At 37.0% G+C, this 26,536-nt stretch overlaps 1 protein-coding gene across 1 annotated transcript; it reads right to left on the bottom strand.

Annotated features, from left to right (window-relative positions):
- Positions 1 to 98: 98 nt before the first annotated feature.
- On the bottom strand, positions 99 to 25,090 carry LOC103251246 (short chain dehydrogenase/reductase family 16C member 5). Its single transcript, XM_008049828.1, has 6 exons — positions 24,770 to 25,090; positions 20,264 to 20,395; positions 11,784 to 11,883; positions 11,197 to 11,341; positions 2,205 to 2,330; positions 99 to 249 (listed from the first exon to the last, which is right to left on the bottom strand). The coding sequence occupies exons 1-6, from the start codon at positions 25,088 to 25,090 to the stop codon at positions 99 to 101; spliced, it is 975 nt and encodes a 324-aa protein (XP_008048019.1).
- Between the last annotated feature and the right edge of the window lie 1,446 nt (positions 25,091 to 26,536).

Below are 26,536 nucleotides of genomic sequence, written 5' to 3'. Positions count from 1 at the left end.
TCTCGAACCCGCGGGCTCAGGCCATCCACTCACCTCAGCCTCCCAAAGGCGCGGGATGACAGGCTGAGCCACCGAGCCCGGCTTCACATAAACACTTTTTATTCGGTTCCCACATTGGCGGCTTGAGCTACCGGTGCTTCGGTTTCAGCCTGAAGTTCATTGGCGTTCTCTCTCCCCTGGAAAGAAGACATGCAAGTGTCCGCTCCAAGGTACTCACCAAGGGCAATCATCATTTTTGGCGATATTATTCTGGAGGGAAAAAAAGGTCCTTTAAGCGGAGTCAAAGAAACTACGTCGCAAAGATTAAGTGCCAATCACACCAAATTCAAAACACTGTTTGACGGGCAGGTTCGGCAGAGAAGTAAGTACAGTGTCACACCTGAATGCCATCAACATCCTCAACAAACTGAGGGTTCTCAACCCTGACTATACCTGGGACCTTTGAAACGCACCCTTGTCCAGGCCACCATTTCGCCATGTGTCATCCTCACGGAGTTCTGTGGAAAGGCGACGTCTGTTCTCACTTACTAGACTAACAGACCGTAGCACAAAACAAGAAAGAAAAGCAGACTCATTAAAGCAGAATCTCTGGGGAGCTGGGCTCAGGAATAAGTCGTTTTAAATATTCCCCAGGTAATTCCAAGGAGCATCCCAGGTGAAGAACCTTGGGCTACTTCGGTTCCTTGAGGACGAGAGACTGTATCTTTAGCTTCGCTCTGCTCCACTCACTTTTGCAAAAGTCCATTGCGTACTTCTACTATATTAGACACTGTCCTAAGCCAAGGAATGGAGCAGGAAACAATTCAGACAATGTGTTCTGTCCTCAGGGAGTCTGTAAGCTAGCATGTGACTTCCCGTGTGGTGAGTGCTCCAAAAGAGGGCAGGTGTTATGAGATGGCATGGGATGACACAATGAGGGACTTGGACCTCCGAGCAATCAGGGCAGCCAAGGTTGAAGCAAAAGTATGCTGAATACATACAAGTAATAAATACAGTATTTTGACCATGAACATGGTTTTATAATAGTGACTCTCTGATGGCACTTTCTATTTTGCTAGGACTTATAGCAGGGCAGGGGTATCCCTAAAAGCAAGAGATGCATGTCTGTAATTAAATGGGAAACTTCGTTATGGAATGTATTCGTTGTTTAACCCTAGCAACAATTACATAGCCCCTTTAAACTTCAGACTCTCTAAGTGATTAAAAAAAAAAAAAAAAAAAAAGCCGCAGGGCTCGGTGGCTCAGCCTGTTATCCCAGCCCTTTGGGAGGCCCAGGCGCGTGGATTGCCTGAGCCCGTGGGTTCGAGACCAGCCCGGGCAACTTGGGGAGACCTGGTCGCTAGAATGCATCAATAAATTAGCCAGGCGTGGTAGCGCGCGTCTGTCGTTCTGGCTACATGGAAGGCTGAGGCGGAAGGATCGCCGGAGCCCAGCAGGTCGACCCTGGGTTGGCTGTGAGCGTGCCAGGCTGGGCGACGGAGTGAGACTCTAACTCAAAAAAAAAAAAAAAAAAAAAGCATGCAAAGCTGCCAGCGCAGTAGCTGGCACATAGTAGGTACTCCACAAATGTTAGATGTCGGACTAGATAGGAACCATCCACAAATACCCTGGAACCCATAGCATGGGCCTTTTGCTTTGTTAAAGGAGCCACCAAGCTACAGCCTTGCAGGAGCTCTTTTACTAAATGAAATGAAGAACTTGCCAAATACCCTTAATATATTTTTGGCATCACACTTGGGTTTTTTGTCTCTTGCTTTCAAATCAACAAGGGTACCTGCATAATGAACATCTGTATACCTAGATCTGAATTGTATCCCAGATATTTAAAATAAAAAACAAAAAACAAAATAAAACAAAACAAGGAGGAATCTATATGAGTCAAACTCAATAGTTGACCAAACCAAAAACAACAAACAAACAAACACAAAACTCTAGGTAGTTTGTGTGCTATTTGTTTCTGTGTTGAAACAATCTGTGCTCTGTAAGGTCTAAAATAGCTGCTACATTTGGTCAATGTCTTAACCAAGATACAGCTAGCAACAGTCCTACAAATTGTCCTTACACTATTAACATTCTTCTTTTCTCTTGTCATCCAAAAAAAAAAAAAAAAAAAAAGGAAGCTTCTTTCTAGACACAAATGGGAGCAATACATAGAAAATTTGTTCATAAATAACAAAATGATAGTGAGATCGTTATTAACTTACTGTTTAAGAATCAATGCGAAATATATAAATTTGGGTATCATTACATAAACTTGTTCCTCTAAAATAGCATCAAAAACTCTTTTGGCCACATACTCCTGCTCCAGTAATGGTAACAGAAGTGGATACCTGGAATAGTAATAGCAAAAAGTAACATTAGCAGAATGGTACTTTTTACTGTCATTATGAACGTTGATTATTAAATTTCAGATATGAAATTATAACAAATAGTTGTAAATAGTAGAATAAAATTTAAAGCTTGGGGATTACCATGTGTTTTCTTTCATGACCAATACTGGGACCAGTGCAAATATATTTAATTTTCTAGAGTAGACTTCTTGCTTTTGTTGATTTTCTACTATGTGATGGCTTGGATATACAGAAGCCATTCCTTTTAGATTTTTTTTGTATCTTTCTTCCTCCCTCAAATCAAATAATTGTATAATAGTAATAAGCAAAATTGTAAAAATTATCTTACCAAAAAAAATAAATCTCTTGAGCATATGTAACGCATCATTTTAGGCAGACCATTGAAACAGCATTAAGCAGAAATTGATTATGAACTCAACAGGAGTTGAAATGGATTAAAATATAAATTAAGATCCCATAAGTTACTACTTGGAAATTTTAAAATTTTATGTTAAGAAAAGGATTGACAGTGGCAGGAAACTATGGTGGGGGGGTCAGGGAGAGGAAGGGAGGTGGGATTAGCGGTAGTCAATATCTGTCTGGGGACGGGGGAGGGCACACCTCATCAACAAGGGTAACTGCACAATGCATATCTGTATACCTGACCCTTAACTGTACCCCACAATTTCAAATAAAATAAAAAAATTAAATTTTATATTATTCTTCTTAATTATTTGAACCACACTCCCTAAAAATTCTTTTTATCTCAGTTGATTTTTGGAATCTGACTAATTTCCCATAATTAAATATTGGTAATTCATCTTTGTATTTTATTCTTCTAAAAGTTCCTTAGAATTATAGCATAAAGGGCTCTACCATTTATTTTAAAATAGAATCCACAGATCATTGTTTTATTCTCTTCCATTTTGGGATTGTTAATCTTTCTTTTTCTGAAGCCTTTTTTTTTAGATTTTCTGTACCTAGGGGTTCTGAGTGCATAAAAGTCATTTAACATCATTGCCTTCACTGGCTACCATGCTCTCTCATGCTGGCTGGTCACATTCTTTCTGTGATCTTGACAATCTAGCTTTTAATAGCACTTACTTATGTATCATTATTCAATAATAATGCTAGAAACCAAGAAGAAAGTAATTTAAAATGTATATCCAATACACAGTATATATACATATATGTAAGTTTATTATAAATATTACAGATATAAAACATGCATAGTACATGATTTATTATTACTAATAAAATATTTAAAATATTTTGTTATAAATTTCATATAGTCAATTACCAGTCACAGAATGCTTTCATCGATATTTTTTGGCTAAATTTTTGCATACACACTTCTATTACACATTATTATAATGATATTATTGTAATATTATTGTATTATTATAAGCCACATTTTGGTTAACCATGAATTAGTGGATGGATATTTGGATTGTTTTCACTTTTTAGTTGTTTTGAATAATATTGTATGAAAATTTGTTTACAAGTTTTGTGGGAACATGTGTTTTCATTTCTCTTGTGTATTTACCTAAGTGGAATTGGTGGACCATGTGAGAACTCTATGTTTAAGATTTTAAGGAACTCTTAAACTATTTTTCAAAAACAGTTGCACCAATTCAGAATACTACCAACCATATATGAAGGTTCCAATTTCTCTGTATCTTTACGTATTCTTTTTATTGTCTGTCTTTTTAAATTATAGCCTAGTTGATGTGAAGAGTAATTCATTGTGCTTTTTAAATAAAAGCTTTATTGCAATATGTCATATACCATAATATTTATTCTTTAAAATGTACAATGTAGTGACTTTTGGTATATTCAGAAAATTCATCACTATCTAATTCCAGAACATTTTAATCACCCTCCCTAAACCTCACACCTATTAGCAGTCATTTCTGTTGACTCTTCCTACAATGTTTGGCAACCAATAATCTACTTTCTGTCTCTATAGATTTGCTTACTCTAGACATTTTGCTTAAATGGAATAATACAATATGTGGCCTTTTGTGTCTGGCTTCTTCCATTTAAAATCATGTTTTCAAGGCATATCAACTTGGTAGCAGAATTCCATTCCTTTTTATAGTTGAATAATATTTAATTATATGGATAAATCACATTTTGTTTATTCATTCACCACTTGGAAACATTTGGGTTGTTTCTACCTTTTGGATATTATGCATAATTCTGCTATGAACATTTGTGTACAAGTTTTCATATTAATTTCTCTTGGGTATATACCTAGGAGTGGAAATATGGTAACTTTATGTTTACCTTTTTGAAGAATAGTCAAACTGTTTTCCAAAGTGGCTGCAACATTTCACAATCTCACCAGCAATGTATAAAGGTTCTAATTTATCCACATTCTCGTTAACACTAGTTATTGTCTATTTGAGTATAATAACCTAGGGAGTGTAAAGTAAAATTTCGTATTGTGGCTTTAATTTGCATCTCCCCAATGATTAATGATGTTGGGCATCTTCTTATGTGCACATTGACCACTGGTATATCTTTTATGGAGAAATTGTACTTATTTCTTTCCAATGTGAATAGCTTTTATTTCATATTTTGCCTATTTCAGATCTTTTACATATTCAGATCTTTTGCCAACTTTAAAAATCGGGTTTTTAAAAAATTGTTGAGTCATTAAGAATTTTTAAATATATTGTGGATATTATTCCCTTATAAACCATACAATTTGCAGGAAAAAAGTCCTTTAAACACAGGGGTTTTAAATTTTGATGAATCCAATTTATTCATCTTCTGCTATTGTTTCTTGTATTTTGATGTCATAGCTAACAAATAATTGGCTAATACCAGATTGTAGTATTTTACACCATTTGGAAATTTATGCCATTTTCCTTTCACAGTTTTATTCATTTAAAGTTAATTTTTGTACCTGATGTAGGAGTTGAGATACAACTTCTCTCTTTTGCATATGCATATGGTTGTCCCAGCAGTATTTGTTGGAAAGAGTGTTATTTCCCCCTTTGAATTGTATTGGTACCCCTGTTTAAAATCACTCAAGCATAAATGTAAAATTTTATTCCATTGATTTATATGTCTATCCCTATGCTAGTATCACAGTCTTGATTAAGCTCGATTAAGTTGAAATAGGGAAGTTTTATAAAGATGGCTTTCACTTTCTTGTTTCTTGCGTTCCATTAAACTTTAAAGTCCACTTTTCAAGTTCTGCAGAAAAAGAAGGGCAACTAGAATCCTGATAGGAATTGCACTGAATTCGTAGATCAATCTGGGGAGTACTGGCATCTGAACAATATTAAGTTCTCCAATCTATGAACTTGGGATTTCTTTCCATTTATTCAAATCTTCTTTAATCTCTTTCAAAGATGTTTTGAGATTTTCATAGTATAAGTTTTGCACTTTCTTGTTATATTTATGTCAGTATTTTGTTATTTTTGATGCTGCTGTTAAGTGGATTTGCTTTCTATTTCATTTTGGATTGTTCATTACAAGTGTACAAAACTACAATTGATTTTTGTTTATTGCCTTTGCATATTGGTTCTGGAACCTTGCAAAATTGATTTTGTAGATATAATTGTGTGTGTGTATATTCCTCAGGATTTGCTATATATAAGATCATTCCATCTGATAATAAAGATAGTTTTACTTCATTATTTCTAAATGCATATGTTTTAGTTTATATTTTGCCTAAATGTTCTGCTGAAAAGGAGTTGAATCAGAGTAACGAGGATAGACAGCCTTGTCTTGTTCTTGATCTTAGGAAGAAAAGTATTCAGTTCTTTACCATTAAATATAATGTTAGCTTTGGGTTTTTCATAGATGTTACTTATTAGGTTGTGAAGTTCCCTTCTGTTTCTAGTTTCTTAATGTTCTTATCATGATAGGTTGTTAGATTTTGTCAAATGCTTTTTCCATGTGTATTGAGATGATAAGGCAGCTATTTTTTTTTCTACTGATATAGTGTATTACATTTAAAAAAATATTAATTCAACTTTGTATTTTCGGGATAATTTCCATTTGATAATGATGTATTATCATAATCTGTTGCTGAATTTCATTTGTTAGTATTTTATTGGAGATGTTTGTATTCATATTCATGAGTGGTATTGATCTTTAGTTTTATTTTCTTGTGATATCTGTCTAGTTTTGGTATCAAGGTAATATTGCTCTTATAGAGTGGCTTGAGAAGTATTTAGTCCTCCTCTATTTTTTTTGGAATAGCTTTTGAAATATTTCTTCAAATGTTTGACAGAATTATCCTTGAAGCCATCTTTGTACCTGGGCTTTTTTTAGTGAGAAATTTTTTTTTTTTTTTTGAGGTGGAGTCTCACTCTGTCGCCCAGGGTGGTGGCACGCTCACAGCCACCCCGGCATCAACCTGCTGGGCTCTTGCAATTCTTCTGCCTCAGCCTTCCAAGTAGCTGGAACTACAGGCACGCGATACCATGCCTGGCTAGTTTTTGATTTATTATAGAGATGAGGTCTCGCCAAGCTGCTGGGGCTAGTTTCGAACCTGAGGGCTCAGGCAGTCCACTCACCTTGGCCTTCCAAAGTGCTGGGATTACAGGCTGAGTCACGGAGCCTGACCGTGAGAAATTTTTTCATTTATGAATGTAATATCTCTAAGTCTATTCATAATTTTTTTCCTTTTTGAGTCAGTTTTGTTAGTTTGTGTCTCTCTATAAATTATTCCTTTTCAACTAAGTTATCTAGTTTCTTGGCGTGCAATTTTTCATAGTATTTCCTTATGATATTTTTTAAAAAGCTGATGTCCCATATTATATTCTTAATTTTAGTAGTCTGAGTCTCCTTTTCCCCCCTTGGTAAGTCTAGCTAAAGTTTTATTAATTTTGTTGGTCTTTTCAAAGAAACAAATTTTGGTTTCATTGTTTTTCTCTAGTTTCCCACTGTCTATTTTATTTCTGCTACAATTATTATTATTTCTTCTTGATTTGGATTTAGTGTGCTCTTTTAAATAGTTTCTTAAAGCAAAATATTCATTATTTATTTCATATTTTTCTTATTTTTAATGTGGTCATTTACAGCTATAAAAATTTAAGCACTGCTTTAAATGTATTCCCATACATTTTGATATGTTGTATTCCACATATTTGCAAATTTCTCAGGTTTTCTTCTGTTTTTGATTTCTAATTTTATTTCATTTTGCTTGGCAAACATGCTTTTTTATGATTTTACTCCTTTAAAAAATTTATTAATGTTTGTTTTATGGCTCAGCATATAGTCTATCCCAGAGAATGTTCTACTTGTGCTTCAGAAGATATCTACTCTGCTGTTGTTGGATGGAGTGTTCTATAGATATCTATAGTATTCTATGTCCTTTTGATCACAGAGGCAGCCTTTAATAATTTTTAAAATTATATTTTTGAAGTTATTTTCTCAGTGGTTTTTCTAGGGCATACAACAATATGTGTTTCAACCCATCAGAATTAGCTTCAGATGTATACTCTGCTAATTCCATTGAGATATAGAAACTTTACTCCTATACAGCTGTATCACCTCTTCTACCTTTATGCTATTATGTATAATATTGTTATATATATTATGTGTTTATGTTCTAAATCCAATAATACATTACTGCAGTCATTATTTTATAAATGTTATGTCTCAAAGAAATTGAAAGAATTAAGGAGAGCCAAAATATATTTGTAAAGTGTATGATATCAACCTTGTCCATCTCTGGTTCTCTTCATTGCCATTAAGTGCCATTTACTTACACCAATATGGCTTTGTTCCCACCTACCTCCTTTGCACGCTTATTGTCAAAATGCTGCATTTCTATATGTTGTAGGTCCAACAATACTATTATGTACATACTATGTATGCAATTGCATTAAAATAAAGTGAGAGAAAAAAGAAGAAATATGCATTTACACTGTTTAAAAAATTACCTACTTTATTGCCTTTACTATTATTTTGTTTTATTTATACGGATTCAGATTACTCTTTAGAGTCACTTGCTTTTCTCCTAAATAACTTCTTTAGTATTTCTTGTAAAGTGCTAAACAACACATTCTTTGTTTTGATTTTCTTCCATTTTTGCCTTTATTTTTGAAAGATAATTTTGCTGGATATAAGATTCTTGGTTGATACTGGCAAGCTCCCCCCGCCATGAACTTTGAATGCCATCTCACTGCCATTTGGTTTCCACTGTTTCTATTGAGGAGTCAGCTGTTAATCACAGTTGGCGTCTTTTGTACACAATAAAACACTTTTTCTCTTGCTGTTTTCAAGCTTGTATCTCCATTTTTGTCTTTCAACATTTTGATTATGGTATGTTAGAGTGTGGAACCTCTTGTGTTCATCTTACTTAGAGTTCATTGAGATTCTTGATGTAAATTAATGTTTTGCAGCAAATTTAGAAAGTTTTTAGCCATTGTTTCTTTGATTACTTTTTCCTACTCATTTCTTGTATCCTCTCTTTATGTTACTTTTCTCACATATATATTTATGTGTTTAAAGCGTTCCAAATTTCTCTGAGGCTCCGTTTTTTTCTTGATTTGGTTTTCCCTCTTTTTTTCTGACTGCATAATCTCTATCCATCTGTCTTCAAGTTCACTTAGTCTTTCTTCATTCAGCTCAAATCAACTATTGGGTTGTTCTAATGAATCTTTTTTTTCTCAAATTTCCTATTCCAAATTTACATTTTAAAAAATACTTTTTATATCTTTTGAGATTTGAAGAGAATTTTCATTATACTTTCTTTTTATTTTAAACTTGAATTCTTTTTGGCCATTTAACATATTTACAATAGTACCTTGAAGTTTGTTTGCAGAGTCCAACATCTGGGTCCTCATAAAAGTAATTTTTATTACCTATTTTTTTTCTAATGTATGGGCCATACTTTCCTGTTTCTTTGCATGTGTTATAGTTTTTTGTGGAAAAGTAGACATTACTGATAATATATTTTAGGAACTCTGGATAACACTCTTCCATAAGGCTTGTTGTTATGATTGTTTGCTTATTTACTGATTTATTAATTTAGTGACTTGACTGGACTAGTTCAGTGAAGTCTATCTTCTCTTTCTACTGTCAATGTGTAGCTTTGATATCATTCCTCAGCGGATGTAGTCTTGGGCATGCATGTCATCTTTCTGACTGACAGGGATGACTGTGGCTTTAGCCAGGCAATCATTTACTTTCTCTTTTGTTGATTTCCTGGTTAAGCTTCTGGTTGATTTGCTTCTATTCATATCAAACCTAGTTCTTAACTTACACAATTTACTAGACTTATGTTGTGCTGTTCTTTTTGTATTCCAATTCATGGTCTTATTCAATTAAAGCCAAGTCCCCTGGAAGGGGTGGAGAAATGCCAATTTTTGAGGTTGACTTTGACTCTCACCAGGAAGAACCTCTGTGTTATGGATCAGGAGGTGGGGGTGATACGAAACTCACTCTTCACTGGCTGCTTTATCAATATTGTCCCTATGGTTCAAGATGTGAAGGTTGGAGGAGGGAATGGTAGGAACTAGGTCTACCAACCAGCTGTTGCTACCACCCTATATGGATCTTCCACAGCCCATGCTTGGGAGGATGGAATCTGATGATATTAACTGCTTGGTAAATCTACCTAAACCAAGTCTTTTGCCTTAGGAAGTTGGGGAAGATGAGACCTGTCACTTGACTGCTGAGCTTACTGGAGTTGTTTCATAACAAAGAGCTGTTCTAGGATGAGGAACTGATCGAATCATTGACAGCACCTCTCTGAATCATCCCTACTTAATGTAAGAGTGAAGGGACAAACACTGTCTAGTTGAGGTCATTCACTCAATATAGGCCTTCTACTGCATGGAACTGCTGAAAATGGGATCTGCCAATGTCACCTGCTGACAAACTACTCACAAATGCCCTTCCATCCCAGAGAGCTGGAGGGAGGTGGGAACTGCCAGTTGGTTCCCAAGTCTGCTAAAACAGTTATCCCACAAAAGAAGAGGCTTGGTCCCTAACCCTAATGCTATGGCTTTCTAGTGTTCTTATTGAATTTCCATAGATTTTGTTGAATAAATGCTTCTCAACTTATGCCCTTTGACCAATCTCCAGAGTTTTGGAATGACTTTCTTTGATAGTTTTGATCAGCTTAGTAGATGTCTCTGGGAAAGAACTTTCTCCTCTATATTCTGTCAACTCTTCACTAACTGTTTTAGAACTTTTCATTTAATTTTATAGTTTCTCTAAGTACGAAGTTTAATTGCCTTTTAGCCAGCCTTTTTTATTGGCAGTCTCTTTTTCCTACAAATTTAACTGATGCACATCATTTAGATCATGTCAGTCCCCTACTCCACTTTTAACAATTATAATCACTACACTTGTCTTCATATCTAGTTTACACTTTTCAATATACTTTGCTGATTGGCTCCCTATGCAAAAGCTCTCATATTTTATTAACATCTTAGTTTGGAATGTCCTAGCCAAATTTATGCCAAAATGCAGTATTACTCCATTATACTAATCAGTCTCATGAAATATTTTATTTGAGAGGCTATTTGTACCTTAATATACTTTTTAGGAAAAAAATTATTCTCAATACTACAATGCTAAATATTTAAAAAAGTTATCACTACCAAATCCCTTGTTATATTTCAATATTTGAATTAGTATGTTAGGTTTAAGTTTTGTTTTTTTTTTTACCACACCCTAACATTCATAACTCTATTATTTTTAAATTGAATAAATGTATAAATTGTATACATATTGCAATTTTTTCTTTTAATAAATTAGACATTCAAATTTCATTTTTTATTTTACTGTTCATATTTCAAAGCTTCAAAATGATCCGATGATAACATGTATTGGAAGATTATTATAAGAGCAATTATAAGAGCAAAGATTACTGTAATGGGTCACTTACTTGGTTTGACAGCCCTTAAACATTCCAGTTTTGATGAAATATGGACAAATTATGGTGGTTTTGATGTCAGTTTTCTTTCTCATAGTTAATTCAAGAAAGAGCGACTCAGCCAAGCCAAAGGCTGCAAACTTACTTGCAGAATAATCTGAAACAAAGTGAGGAGCTATTAGTAATAGAGTTTGACAAGTTAGTTCTTAGAATTATTTTAAAAACAGAACTTCCCTTTCCTTTCTCTGGCTTGTCCTTGGGAATAGAGGATCACTTTTAAAGTCATTAATGTGGCTAACACATTACTTTCATATCTCCACACTCTATACCCAACAAAAAGTTGGAAATCATTTCAATTACACTTAACCCAAGAAGACCACTGGGTCAATAGGTGGCTTCTTCTTCTTCTTCATTATCTAAAGAGGAGAATATCCCTCATTATGGAAATGGAAGGGAATGCTGGTATTACAAACAGAGCCAAATGTTCCAGAGATTTGGCCTTGATGCAGGAAGAGCTTCTGTCTACCTTGAAAGAGTCCTAATTTTGGAGTTCTGTGTACTGGGGAATACAAAGGCACATAGTGAAACAAAGTACTCACCTGACAGTCTATTAGTACCCGTTAATCCTGCTACACTTGAAATACAGACCAAGTGACCATGGTTATTTTTAATCATGGCAGGAAGGAAGGTCTTACAAGTCTGGAAGGTATAAATACATTGAGTTAGTATTTCACTCATTTATTACTTTATTTGCATAGTAAGTATTTGATGAATTTACTGATTCACTTAACATATATTGATTGAACACGTATGCCAAGTTTTGTGGCAGTGCAAAAGTAGGTCCCATATAGTCACTCTTTTTAAGGAAATTAGAGTTTATTATGTGTTAATCTATAAAATATTATTTGATTTCTTTTTCCTTTGAAGTAAGCTATACTAATTAAATCAAATGGACATTTTATATTTATGATTGGCTAAAAATTCTAAAACCTAGTTTTTCTAGTATGCTGTATTCTTCCATGTAGTGTCCAGCAACTTGTATTTAAATTTAATTGCATTATCAGACAAGAGAAGGAAATCAGGGGTATTCAATTGGGTAAACAGAAAGTTAAACTATCCTTCTTTGTGGACTATAAGATCCTAAACTTTGAAAACCCAAGTGAATCTTTCAAAAACCTCCTTGCACTGATACATGACTTTGGTAAAATTTTGGGGCACAAAATCAGCATACACAAGACAGTTGCTTCAACACCTAAAAAAGACAGTTGCATTTCTATGTACCAGCAGCAAGCAGACAGAGAATCAAATAAAAATCACAATCCCATTCGCAATAGCCACACACACAAAAATGAAATACCTTGGCATTTACCTAATCAGAGAAGTGAAAGACCTTTACAACAAGAACTACAAAACACTGCTCAAAGAAATCAAAGATGACAAAAAATGGAAAAATATCCTTTGCACATGGATTGGAAGAATCAATATTGTCAAGATGTTCATCTTACCCAAGGCAATCTACAGAGTCAATGCAATACCCATCAAATTATCAACATCATTCTTCTCTGACCTGGAAATGACAATACAGAAATTTATAAGAAAACAAAAAGAGTAGGAATAGTCAAAACAATCCTCAGCAAAAGGAACAAAGAAGGAGGTATCATACTTCTAGACTTTAAACTTTACTGTAAGGATACAATAATCAAAACAACCTGGTGCTGGTACAAGAATAGGCATATAGACAAATGAAACGACAGAGATTCCAGAAGCAAAAACTTGATTTCTCAACCAACTAATCTTTGTCAAAACCATTGATAACAAACACTGGGTAAAGGAAACTTTATTTAGCAAATGGCGCTGGGAAAACTGACTGACCACATGTAGAAGAATGAGACTGGTCCCCTATATCACCAGATACAAAAACCAACTCTAAATGGATCAAAGACCTGAATGTAAAACCTCAAACTATAAGAATCCTAGAAAAAAAACCACAGAATACACATTTATGCAAATCGGAGTTGGCAACCAATTTTTGATCAAATCCCCAAAAAGCGAATGCCAAAAAAGCTATGATAGACAAGTGGTACCTCATCAAACTGAAAAGCTTCTGCACAGCAAAAGAAATCATTAAGAGAGTGGGGAGACAACCCAAAGAATGAGAAAAAATTTTGCTAATTATGTGTCTGACAAGGGCCTAACATCCAGGATATACAAGGAACTCAAACATGACAAAAGTAAAAACAAAAACAAAAACAAAAAAGAGCCTTATTAAAAAGTGGGCAAAGGACATGAACAGATACTTCTCAAAAGATGAGGTACAAGAAACCAACAAATGCTTAGCTTCATGAGTCATCAGAGAAATGCAAATCAAAACCACATTGAGATACCACCTAACTCCAGTAAGGATGACCATCAGTAATAAATAAAAAACAACAGATGCTGCTGCGGGTGCAGAGAGAAGGGAATGCTTCTACACTGTTGGGAGTGCAAACTAGTTCTACTCTATGGAAAATAATGTGGCGATTCCTAAAAGAACTAGAAATTGACCTTCCATATGATCCAGTAAGTAACCCCCCCTTCTGGAAATACACCTAGAGGAGTATAAATCATTCTACAAAAAAAGACACCTGTACACACATGTTTATTGCCTCACTATTCATAATAGCAAAAACATGGAACCAACCCTACTGCTCATTGAGAGTGAATAGATAAAGAAAATGTGGTACATATATACGATGGAATATTATGCAGTCGTAAAGAAAGACAAAATCATGGACTTCACAATAAACTGGAAGAAATTAGAGACCATCATACTTAGTGATCTATCACAGAAACAAAGAACTGAATACCACATGGTCTCACTCATAAGTGGGACCTAACATTAACTACAGTAGCACAAATGAGGAGTGGGCAGTTGGGAAGCACTGCCGGTGGTGGTGGCGGAGGCACATAACGATACAAAGAGTACTTGGTCCTAAACCAGGGGAAGCAACGACCAGTTGGAGGCCCAGTCTTTACCTGCATGTAGACTGCTTATGTATCTAATCTTGACTTGTACCTCACATCTCCATAATAAAATCAAATTATAAAAAATAAATTTAATTGCATTTACCATACTAGCTTTACCACATACAAGATTTGCCCTCACCCTGATGATTTGGCAGAATTGGAAAAATTGCTTGAGGAAGGTAAATTTCAATGCAAGGTAAACATTTGTCTTAGAATTGTCTACCATGACTTAGATACATTCTTAGTCATTCTGGTTAACTTCACTCATTCATCCTCAAGCAAGATGTTAATTCTGTGTTCCAAGTCCCCGTGACACAAAAAAGTTCTAGGTCCCTTACCCATGCACCTTTTAGGTTCTTTCAGGGCACTTTTTCATTCTCCTGTTCTCCAATACTGGACTCTTTTATTTAAGCCTCTTTCATAAATATTTATCATGTAAATAAGACAAAGAGATGATTGAATGACTTTCATCATGCTGTAGCATTTTCTAATAAGTGTCTCCTTGTCGTCTAACTCTCTTGGACAATGTAAGTTTGTTTGACTAGAAATTATTAGGATCTAGATATTTCACAGTCTTGTAAAATTAGAGGTTGGCATACAGAAAAATAATTAGTTTGATTTTTTTGTCTAATAGAAAAGATAATCCTGGGGCCAGGCATGGTGGCTCATACCTGTAATCCCAGCACTTTGAGATGCTGAGGCAAGAGGATTACCTGAGTCCAGGAGTTTAAGACCAGCCTGGGCAACATAGCAAGATTCTGCCTCTACAAAAATAAAAAAAACATTTTGCTAGGTACAGGATTGCCTGACTCCAGGAGGTTGAGGCTGCGGTGAGCTATGTTCATGCTGCTGTACTGCAACGTGAATGATAGAGTGAGACCCCCCAACTCAAAAAAAAAAAAGAAAGGTAAGTCCAGAGGTAACAGTAAAACAATCTTATTTCAGCATTCCTTTTTCCACTGACTATGTAAATTCAAGTTTTTCATATTATTATCTTGTCAACTGCTCGTTCTCCCATAAATTAGTTTCAATCAAACCTTGACAATGCTCATCAATTTCTATGAGATTTAAAATGTCAACAAAGTCAGGATTGTGCATGTAGAATTTTGGAAAGTCTGCCAAGATGTGCTCTACAAAGACCCAGTAGAACAGCAAGCAGAGACTGCATCAATGAATAGCACTTTTGTTTTCAAGATCTTATATGTCTCACAAACCTTGTTCCAGTACAGCTAAGCTGATCGGTGAGTTTCTGCTTATTTGCAGACAATTGACCTCTTTTGACATCTCATGTCCAAGCACAGCAGCAACTTATACATCTGTGTCTTGTGGTTACAACATCTTTGTCTTTCAAAAATTAAAAGCTGAGTATTGTCTTTCAGCATAAAAGTGAATGATCCAGTTGGAGCCCGAGAGAGCACCTCTCATGTGATCGTATAGTAGATCCACTGAGGTATAAGGACCGGAAGGCTGAGTGTAGAGATTCAGCTAAACACCACTACTGGTATCTGAAAGTTTATGGAACTCTCAAGAAGGAATGAAGCCGAAGATGTGTGTCAGTGCTACTTTTATAATGAATTCCAGGGGTTGGGCAGTGAAACTCCCCAAAGTAAGGGAGAGAAAGTAGTGGCCTACAGCAATCTTTCAATAACTGAACACTGGTGAAATTAGCAAAAAATGATCAGAGTGAGTAGTTATCTGCTCAGAGGAGTCTCACCACTTTTTTAGGTTACCAAAGCACCCAAAGTCTGTTCCCTCAGTTTGAAATTCATGACATGGCAATCAACAGCAACAAGGATGCTAGAAACAATAAAGAATATTTGGTATGCTCCATATTTTTTAATTAGCTGAGCCCTATTTTAGGAGCTGCCCTGAGGAAATGTGGGGAAAAACTTTTAAATCCAAAGGAGAAATTCAACCTTTTCTGGGGGTGAATTTATTAATCCAAATATGCTTCATCAGAGATTGCATACTTGCCAGGATAGATAGAAGGACATTGGGGATTTCTCAGTGCGCTCACTAAAATTATTAACTGTTTTCCTTAGAAAACAGTTATGTCTTACACCCTAATAGCAGTTTTAACTTTCTCTAATTTGATATTTTTGATTATTGACATACATTAATTAGAGCCATTCTATTTTATCGTTAATAGAATGTTTCCGAACTCCCTCTTCTTGCCCAAAGGCTTCTGATACTACACGTCAAAAATTGTGTCTTTTGAAGACATGGTATAGATAGAAGAACACATTGAAAATCACAATGTGAACCAGGTGTGGTAGTGGCATGCCTGTAGTCTCAGCTACTCAGGGGATAGAGGATTGCTTGAGGCAGGAGGATTGCTTGAGCCTGGGAGGTTGAGGCTGGAGGACTGCTTGAGCCTGGGAGGTTGAGACTGCAGTGAGCTAAGATTATGCCACTGCACTCTAGCCTGGGTGACAGAGTAAGATCCTGACCCAAAAAGAAAAAAGAAAAAAAAAAGAAGAAAAGAAAAGAGTTGCCATGTGGCTTGGATCCTGCCAAAGATTGACTCATTGGTTCACTGGTACAGGCATTCTTATGTGAGCCACTGCGAGGAAGTCCTTGTAAAGCCACACTTGGGACTGAATCAGGCCCATAGAACCTGTTCTGTACAGAAGCAGATGGCTGAGTAAAAGCAGACTCTGATGAAGGTCAAGCAGAATCAAAGAATCATAGAATCAAAGAGGGAAATTTAATGTAGTCAAAACTGTTTTCTGTGGGCATGTGAGAAAGTCCTTTTTCTTTCTCCTTGATCTATTTCTAATCTTCTCTTTAGGAAGCTGTACTTAGCAAGCTGGAATGAAACTCTATTTGAGTGCTATCTTAATCCAATTGATACCCTCCGGATTCAGGGAAAAATATCTTATGGGGTATCTTAGTTTAGATATAAACTGAATGACTCATCAGAGGAATATAAGAATAATGATAATTCTAGTACTTGAAATTAAGATGAAAGTTTTCACAGTGAGTTAAGCTTGGAAAAATATATGGAATAAAATTTAACTTATTCTAGTTACCATACATCCATAAACTATCAAACCATTTTACAGATAATACAAAAGACATTAATGCCTTTGTTCACATATCTACTTGAGGCAGTATATAGATTCCATTAAAATGAGTTTCTGAGATCCTTCATTTTTCACGGTGATGTACCTATTTGCATATGCTTTGTAAGAACCAGGCCTTTTTAAAAACCAGGATGTATTTGAAGAGCTTGATAATGCAGCCAGAACATAGGGGTATCATATTTCATAATAAGTTTTGGCTGGGGCAGTGGCTTAAGCCTGTAATCCCAGCACTTTGGGAGGCAGAAGCGAGAGGATTGCCTGAGCTCAGGGGTTCAAGACCAGCCCGAGCAACATGGCGAGACCTCGTCTCTACAATAAATCAAAAAATTAGCCAGGCGTGATGTCACAAGCCTGTGGTGCCAGCTACTTGAAAGGCTGAGGCGGAAGGATTGCCTGAGCCCAGCAGGTCGAGGTTGCAGTAACCGTGAGTATGCCACTACACTCCAACCTGGGTGACAGAGTGAGACTACAACTAAAAAAAAAGTTTTATTGATCATGTATGACAAGCCAACTCTTTAGGAATAATGTCATTCTTATGTGGAACCAATGCCTACCAAGTGTCCTCCCCAGAAAACTTGACTGATACCTGTTTTATGGTTCACATTTATCTTCCCAGCTTGACAAGTAGTAAGAGAGGTCACTTTTTGGCAGTTCAGAAACCTTGGCAGATTTAGGTGATTTCAAGAAGAAAAGGAAATCTCTCACTAGAAGTACTGCGGGGAAAACCTGGTGGAGACATGTTTCTTGAGTTTGGTTTCATAGTCTTGGAGTAGACGAGTTAATATGAGCTATAGAAACATTTTGAAAAAATATCTGTAATTCTAAAGATGAATGAAGATTCTTCCATAATCTTCAGATGGAAGTTGATTTTCTGATTATATAGCAGTTGTTCAGAATCATCTGTCTCCAGATTTGCTGACATGCATCAAGGAGGTTTCTGTGTGTTTGTTAATATCTCTTACTGTTAACTGTGTACATGATTTAAGTTAAACAACAGGACACACCACATAAAGGTACAAATTCAGAGTACACGAATGAGAAGGAGCTACTGAATGAGTCACACACAAAAAATTCTTGTCAGAGAGAAAACAGCTTGTGCATAGACCTTCAGATGAGAAAGAGCTTGATGTGCTCTGGGATTTAATCAGGATGCTTGGAATAATAGAAAGTGAGCAGAAATTAAAGAAAAGGAGAGGTGGAAGAGAGACAGGAGATGGTGTTGCCACGTCATGCCGGGGCTCACAGGCCACGGCGGGGAGCTGTACGTTGGTTATCCTAAGTGTGCTTGGAAACCCCTGAATATTTCTGAGCAAGGCAGTGAGATGATGTGATTAATGTGTTGAAAAGATTGCCTTGCTGTCATATGAAGAGAGGCTAGAAGACTCCATTGTTCATTACGGAAGCCTTGAGGAGCTGTTGGCAAGAGATGAGAATGGCTTGAACCAGGGGTGACAGCAGGAGGAGAGGCGTGCCCTTGGGCATATTTTGCAGGGAGCGCCAAGGGTGCTGGTATTGAGAGAAAGACAGGAATTAGGAATGCTTTTAGATTTGTGATGTGAATAGAAATGGGTGTGCCCTAGCTCCATTTACAAATAAGGCATTTTCCCTTTCTAAGAGGAAAAGTTTTGGGGTGGGGTGGTACAGAAAAGGAAATCAGTGGTTTTCATAAGTGTTGTGGAATCCCTATCATATGTCAAAAACTGTATTAGGCACTCAATAAGTTTTGATTAAAATAAGCTTGTTGGGCTCCAGTGGGGGTTCTCACTGGCTTCCCAATGATCAAGAAAGATCAAGAAAATAGTTCTGAGGTCTGTGGAGAGAAAGTTGTTAAGTGGAAAGAGGGAGAAACCAGGAGACACCTAAAACAAGCCCATTCCAAGTTTCCACTTTTGAAGATACCAGGGCCCTGCCTGTTTCTCCTTCCCTACGTCTTCCAAGGCTCTAGTTTCAGCCACCTGTACCTCCTTCAGGCCTCATCCGTTGCTGTTCCTCACATCACCAGTCTAAGCTCTCCCCGCAGAAATGCCTCTGGTAACTCAAGTCTCCTTCTGCCTCTTATCCACTTTCTGGAGTGACACTGCACTGACCAGCGTGGTAGCCTCTAGGCTCGTGTGGCTATTTAAATATGTATTTCAATGAATTATGTGGCATAAAGTTAAAAGTGCCTCAGTCCCGTTAACTATGTGTCTGTTGCTCAATAGCTACAAATGAGTAGAAGCTAGCATCTAGGGAAGCACAGATGAAGAACATTTTCATCATCAAAGACAGTTCTACGGGGCAGCGCTGTGTAGCCTGGAGTGGTTACTCCAGGCCTTGGGGAAGACATTCCTGAGTATAAATTCACTCATTCTCCTTCTGTAAGGAGTCTTCCCTCCCACCCTCCTCTTCCTTCTGTAAGCTTGGGCCACCACTTGCCAGTGGCCTGATTTGGGGGAATTCATTTCCATACTTTGGAACACAGTTTCCTTATTTGTAGAATGAGAATGAAAATGACTCGATGGCCGCATGTGTAGCTAAAGCACTGAGAACAGCACTCAATTAGTGGTGGCTATTGTGGTTTCTCCTGCTTTTGTTTTCTTTGTTACGATGCCCAGTCGTGCATGCACATAAACCAACACCTAAAAATAGCCCTGGTCTCTGCACAAGCTCTTCTTTGACTCCTGAACAAATTCAATCTCTCTTGCATAATTGCTGTCACACTCTCAGTTTGTATTTTGGTAGGAAGATCTCTGAACAGTCTAAAAAGTCTGGAGCCCAAACTGTGAGTGGCTGGAGAGAGGAGAATTTCCCTGAGAATGTGGAAGAGGGCTTGGTCAGGAAAAGCACAGACAAGTGTGGCAGGGCGAAACCTGGCGAGGATGGGACTCCATCAGGGGAAAACCCCCAAATGGTGTGTTTACAGATGAATACATGAACAGGTGTTTATAGGACTCTGTGATATCTTCCTACTCACCAGTGAAAGAAGATGATAAACAAAGAAGACTTACCCAGAAATGAGAGAGAGCATTTACCAGAAATGATCTTTCCACCATGTGATCTGGAATATTGAGGAAGAGCTTTCCTGTCACAACGCCAGCATTGTTAATGAGGATGGTCACATCACCAACTTCTTTTCTGACCTGGTCAGAAGTGAGACAGACACTAATTCAATAGAGGTGTTGCATTTTGATATTTATTTTCCCAAATCACATTTTTTTCCTAATTTCTTTCAGGTAGTTTCTTTAAAGCTAGATATTTTTTTAACTTGCATATAGAAATTCAGTTTTAAGGTAATTTATGATGAGGTATGTTTTAAAAAACACTTGGATTTGGCAGTTTTTAAAAAAAGAAACTCAATTTTTGTGTGGAGATGAGCTGCAAAATATTTTCTTTACCTCCTATTTACGTTATGTTAATACTCTTTCCAGGGGTACCAATGCCAGTGAATCCGAGTGACAGTTTCCCTACATGTCTCTGGCCTATTCAGATGGCAGTTAGGTTTCCCCCTACGAGCAGTGGGCATCTGAGGATTACTTCTGTAGATGCCATCTCCCCTGCTCTTCTATGGTCTAGACCCTAAGGTCTAGCCAGTGCTTGGCATGAAGACATCCAAACAGGATGTGTTTGATCCACTGCCCATAGACTTCTTTTTTTTGGTCCAGATCCATTGACTTCTGTGCACTTCTGTCCAAAAGGCTGCCTCAAACCTAATTACTCTCTGTGACTCATGTTTCCCCGAGTCCCACAGCTGTGCTGCTGCTTCTGTGCCTCTGAAGTCCTCATTGTTTTTCTTCATGCTTCCCTCCTAAACTTGCTTGCACCTCACTTGCTTGCACAATTCACAATATACCACAAGCTCTGCTCAGAGAAGAGCATGCTCCAGGAAATACTAGAGGGTTCTCTCTTTTTATCATTTTGTCCCAATTTGTAGGTGGCATTGATCAAGCTGTCCTAGAGGTAAAGCATGATTTGAAGACTTTTTTTTTTTTTGGTCCTGAACTCGATCTTTTGGCTGACGTGACAGTCTGTTTCTTTGTTTCCAGATGAGAAGCATTGTCTGCCCTGACTTGATTTTCTAATTCTTGGTCCATGCGCTGCTATGTTCAATGCTGAGCCTGCCAGGTAGCAAGATTTGGAGGTATTAGGTGAATATTGCTGCTGATGTAGTAGACTGCTATGAAAGGAATAGGTAATAGTGTTGAGCTCATGTTGGGCTGAGAGATGAGACGCCTCTAACTGGAGAGGAAAAAACCCCCAGAGGCTAACTTTTAAGGAAGAACATCCCACTGGTTTGGTGGGCGAATCGGTGTGAGCAAGCACTCAGCCTTAGACAATGAGAGCAGGACATGGGCCCAAGAAGAAAGTGGGCTCTTAGGCTTAAAATGTTCCTGAATACTTAAGAAAAGCTTGGTAGTTGCTGTTATATAAACAAGGAGAATCTCTGAGCCTTAGAGGCCTTGGAACCAGAGGAATTTTATCTAGCTCATAAGATTTAATTTTCACTGCAACTCTAACAGGCAGTTTAGGAAGGCGTTATCATCCTAGTTTACAGATGAAGAAACAGAGGTTCTGAGAAATTAAGGTCTTGACCAAAGACCCACAGTTTTTGAGAAGAACAACAGTGATTCATACCCTGCTTGGATTCACACACCAAAACTGTTTTCATCAAAATTTAGTACTCTCTCTAGCCAAAATGATTATTGTTGTAACAAACAAATCTCATGCATATGCAAATAAATATACACAAATAAATATACCATACACAAATAAATATAAATAAATACACAAATAAATATAACTCATACACAAATAAATATAACAATGGATTGAACCTGAACATTTGAGAATAAATTGTGAAACTGGCTATTCTAACTAACACAATGTATTGGTATACTGACATTTCTAACAATATAAAAATGCTATCTCAATGTAATTTTGAGAAGTTCATTACTGTGTCCCTTTAGAGTGTTGTTATTGCTATTTGACTCTCCACATATTTCAAGGATTTGGGTAATGCCTGTAGTTTGTTGAAATTCTTGTAGGTAAAGTCTAATCCTGATATTTGGGTTTCTTGGAAACTGATAAATAATTGAAATTAAAGAAAAAAGCAGATAAAGTAGTTATCTGGGAAAAATTCAATTTATAGGACCATGGAAAGGAAGAAGAGTTTGAGATGCATTCCAATGATGAAAAGATAATTTTAGGTTATGGTTTTAGCCTGGTTTTCTACTCAATAGCAAGAAAACTTTAACCAAAAGAAAAAGATTTGTTGAAGGTGGTGAGAAGGAGAGGACAAGAGACTATAGTACTTTTGATCAAAGGAAGAGGATTATGAATGGGTCTTTCCATTGTGCACACTTTTGCTGATGGCCCTTTGGGAATGCAGCATGGGCTCTGATGCTAGCAATGGTTCATAATTCAGCTCCATCACTCAGTCACCTGCTCTATGACCTTGATAAATTCCTAAACTCTGCCTGCTTCATTATTAGTGAAATGGAGAAAATGACAGTACTCACTTTATTGCAATTTGGCTAGTTAGTGGTGCTGGGACTAGAGCCTTTGCTAGATAGACTACTTTCTGGAGCTCACCCTAAAGATATTTATCTGTGAACCTTTTTCTTCCCCATGTCCTTCCCTTTTGCAAAATGAGGACTAACTGACTCCACTTGCTTGGTGCTAAAATATACCCAGAGATCTATAATGCCCATATTCTCATTAGCTAGCGATGAATTATTATTCTTTTATTTCTATATTTTTAGAAAGCACGATTTATTGAGAGGACATAAAAACTCCTATAGTGGGAGGGGACCCGAAGGGGTGGCCCATGATGAATTATAATAAACAAATCCTATGAGACCCAAAAATATAAAAGAAGTACAAGAAAAGGAAGGAAAAGGGCCAAGAGGTTGATTCAGAAGCTAAGTGTTACAGAGTAGGGATTCAGTCAATATTTTTTGAATGGATCGGTAAATATGGGAGTTAGATTATCAAAGGAAAGGAACATCTTTTGGAGGAGTCTGCTCTCAAACTGTACACACCCTTTTGGATCTTAGTGTAGCGGATAAGAGAGCTGATTTTGGCTGCCACCTGGGTTGGAAGCTTGGTTCTGTCAATCACTAGTTTTATGATTTTGGGGTCAAATTACATTTTCACTCTCTTCCGTGGTTTTCTCATTTGTAAATAGGGTTGATGATATTACTATGTGTATAAAGTGATTAGAATAGTAACTGTGGTATAGTGAGTTTCATTTTCCTTCCTTCCTTTCTTCCTTCCTTCCTTCCTCCTTCCCTCCCTCCCTTCCTCCCTCCCTCTCTTTCTCTCTTCTTCCCTTGTCTCTCTCTCTCTCTCTCTCTCTCTCTCTCTCTGCCCCCCTCCCTCTCTTTCTTCTTTTCGTGTTGTCTTTAACCAGTTTTGAGGCTCTGGCTAGAGGCTGGTCATTTCCCTTTCTTGAGCAGACAATTAAGTCCGCATGTCCAACCGCTTCTCTTATTGCATTCTCACACTCTGGGCTAGGTGCAGACAACCAGGGACAGACCTTGTTTTCCAGAGTCTCACAAAGCTATTCAAATTAGCCAGTCCCAAACCTGTTTATCTTGTCTTGTTCATTCCTTTGTGTGGAAACCCCAATGAAGGCGCTTCACCATGGTTCCCCTCTCTCTCTGACGCATGACTACCTCCAGTGCTTCCCTTAGTGGACCTACGTGCTGTGCTGTGTTTTCCCCAGGGGTTGTTGAGAATAAAGACATGGAAAAATCTCTGTCATGTTTCTTTCTCTTCCTCTGTGTCTGGCCTCACCATACCTTACCCAAGGTAATAGAGCTAAAACACTACTCAAAAACCTACCCATTGTTGTTAGAGCACATGGTAACTACACAGTAAATGTTAGTTATTATTTAGAGTATTTATCAATATTTAGTGCGAAGTTAAGATAAATGTCAGTAGGTTAGGTCTAAGAGGAAATTTGGTCCCAAAATATGCTAAATGCATATTTTAATTTAATTTTTTTTTTACTCTGGATTCCATACTCTTTATATCTTCAGTGCATGATGGTAATGGATAAGCTCTAGAATAATAAAACATAGAAAGTTAAGTTAAAGCTGGATACAATCTTAAAGATAATTTGGCTCATATTTTTCATTTTACGGATGAAGGAACAGGGACATAGAAAGGGCAAATAACTTAGTAAAAATTGCACAACCAATGAGCAGCAAGGCCAGGACTAGACCCAGTTTCTATTAACTCCTGATGGTAAATGAGTCACTCAATTAAACAGCTCAGCAACATTGAGTTCAGAAGGCTTATCAGATTCCCACTTGCATTGTTTTGTGCTATGCTGCTGCTTTGGAGATTATGCTTCTTTGGAAGTTACAAAATCCAATTTCTGGTATGCAGAATTAAGCAGGAGACACATAGAAATCTTCGGGAAATCTTATGACAAGCTTTCCTCCTGCTGTCTTAGTAAAACTGCATTATTTGGGGGGAGCACAGAAGCAAAAGAACATCAATTAGCTTACCTGATCAGCAACTCTGTAGACCTCTAGCCTGTTGCTACAGTCACACTTATAAACAAATACTTTCACGTCACCTTTTTCTTTGGCCAGTCTACATGTTTCCATATTGCCTTCTTCATTAATGTCCCATAGAACTAAAATGGCTCCATGACTGGCAAAATGCAAGGCCAATAGCCTTCCAAGTCCACTTCCAGCTCCTGTTATAAGTACAATCTCTCCAGCTATGTTCTTTTTCCCCCTGGGAATGATCTTGTAAGCCAAAGATTCTACAAAGTAATATAGAAATTTTCCTAAAAATGTGATGGTATCCAACATCGCATCCATGTTGATTGACTGACGAAAGGAATGTCCTAATAAAGAAAAAGGTGACTGATAAATCCATACACAATGACAACAGCTGCAGTGCACATGAAGAATTTAGTACAAGATTTACCTTTGAGAATCCATCTTCCTATTTCTGTATATTAGCAACAATTTAGTGAATATTTTTGAATTTTTAAATTACATAAATAACAATTATGAGAATATGTTATTTTAAGAAGAACCTTCCTGATGTATGTTGCAATTTCTTACATAAAATCTTTTTTTTTTTTTTTTTGAGTTGGAGTCTCACTCTGTCGCTCAGACTGGAGTGCAGTGGCCGCTCCCGGCCACCGCGACCTCGACCTGCTGGGCTCGGGCGATCCTTCCGTCTCAGCCTTCCGCGTAGGCGGAATTACAGGCATGCGCTACCATGCCTGGCTGATTTTTTGATTTATTGTAGAGATGAGGTCTCGCTGCCCAGGTGGGTCTTGAACCCACGGGGTCAGGCAACCCACTCACCTCAGCCTCCCAAAGGCGTGGGATTACAGGCTGAGTCACCGAACCCGGCTACATAAAATCTAATTTAACCTAAAGGTAGTTCCAAAACTTGAGTAAGCGTCACAATTAAAGACATAAAACCTTTGGACCTTGATTAGCCCAGTATTATTTGACTAGCAAACTAAGACTTTGGATTCTTGGTCCAGGAATTTTTCTATTCTAGGAAAACACTTTATGATCTTATATCTAACAGAAATTTGCTTTTCATTAGGCAATTGTTCAATAATATAGAAATAATATTACAACATACATAAACCCTTTGTGCATTTTCACCGGATCCTTACAATATCTTTCTGAGAGGCAAGCCAGGTATAATTATTGCTATTTTATGGCAAGTACACAAATATTGAGTAGCTTTATTAAGGTAGCACAGCTACCTGGTCAAATAGGCAATATTGGCATTAAGGACAGAGATTCCTTGAGTTGCAGTTCAGGTTTGCCAGTAGAATAGATTTTTTTTTACAGTAATACGTCCTCTTCCCAGAGTCACCTTAACAAATGAGAGCATTTCTGTGTTTAGTGACACTTTCTTGACTTTTGGTAATCATATTTGTTATACGTGAACATTCTTTCACAATCATTTCATACAGAAATTAGACATGGATGTATACAAAACCCATATTAAAACAGACCAGAGCAGTTTGAGGCAATAACGACTACCATCACAATAGCAACAACAACATCTACTACTACGACAACAATAATTATAGCAGCAACCCTGCCATTATTATTATTATTAACACGATGGCAAATTCTAGGTGCTCAGCACATTCATCAAGTAATTGAACTCTCACGAGAGTTGTCCTGTCTTACAGTTGAGAGAACAGAGTTACTATGAAGCCGAACAAACTAGTCCATGGTCACACTGCTAATAATTGTAGGAGTGAAATTTAAACCCACACAGGGACT

The sequence above is a fragment of the Carlito syrichta genome, unplaced genomic scaffold (assembly GCF_000164805.1).
Source record: "Carlito syrichta isolate Samal-C Ts95f unplaced genomic scaffold, Tarsius_syrichta-2.0.1 Scaffold138016, whole genome shotgun sequence".
NCBI lineage: Eukaryota > Metazoa > Chordata > Mammalia > Primates > Tarsiidae > Carlito > Carlito syrichta.
This window is presented reverse-complemented; position numbering and strand designations above follow the sequence as displayed.

Coding starts and splice junctions, on each gene's coding strand:
- LOC103251246 (XM_008049828.1), bottom strand. CDS start 25,090: ATGGATGCGATGTTGGATACCATCACATTTTTAGGAAAATTTCTATAT. Junction 20,396..24,769: donor TCTACAGAGTTGCTGATCAG/GTAAGCTAATTG, acceptor ACTTCTGACCAG/GTCAGAAAAGAAGTTGGTGA. Junction 11,342..11,783: donor GGGTACTAATAGACTGTCAG/GTGAGTACTTTG, acceptor ACTTTGTTTCAG/ATTATTCTGCAAGTAAGTTT.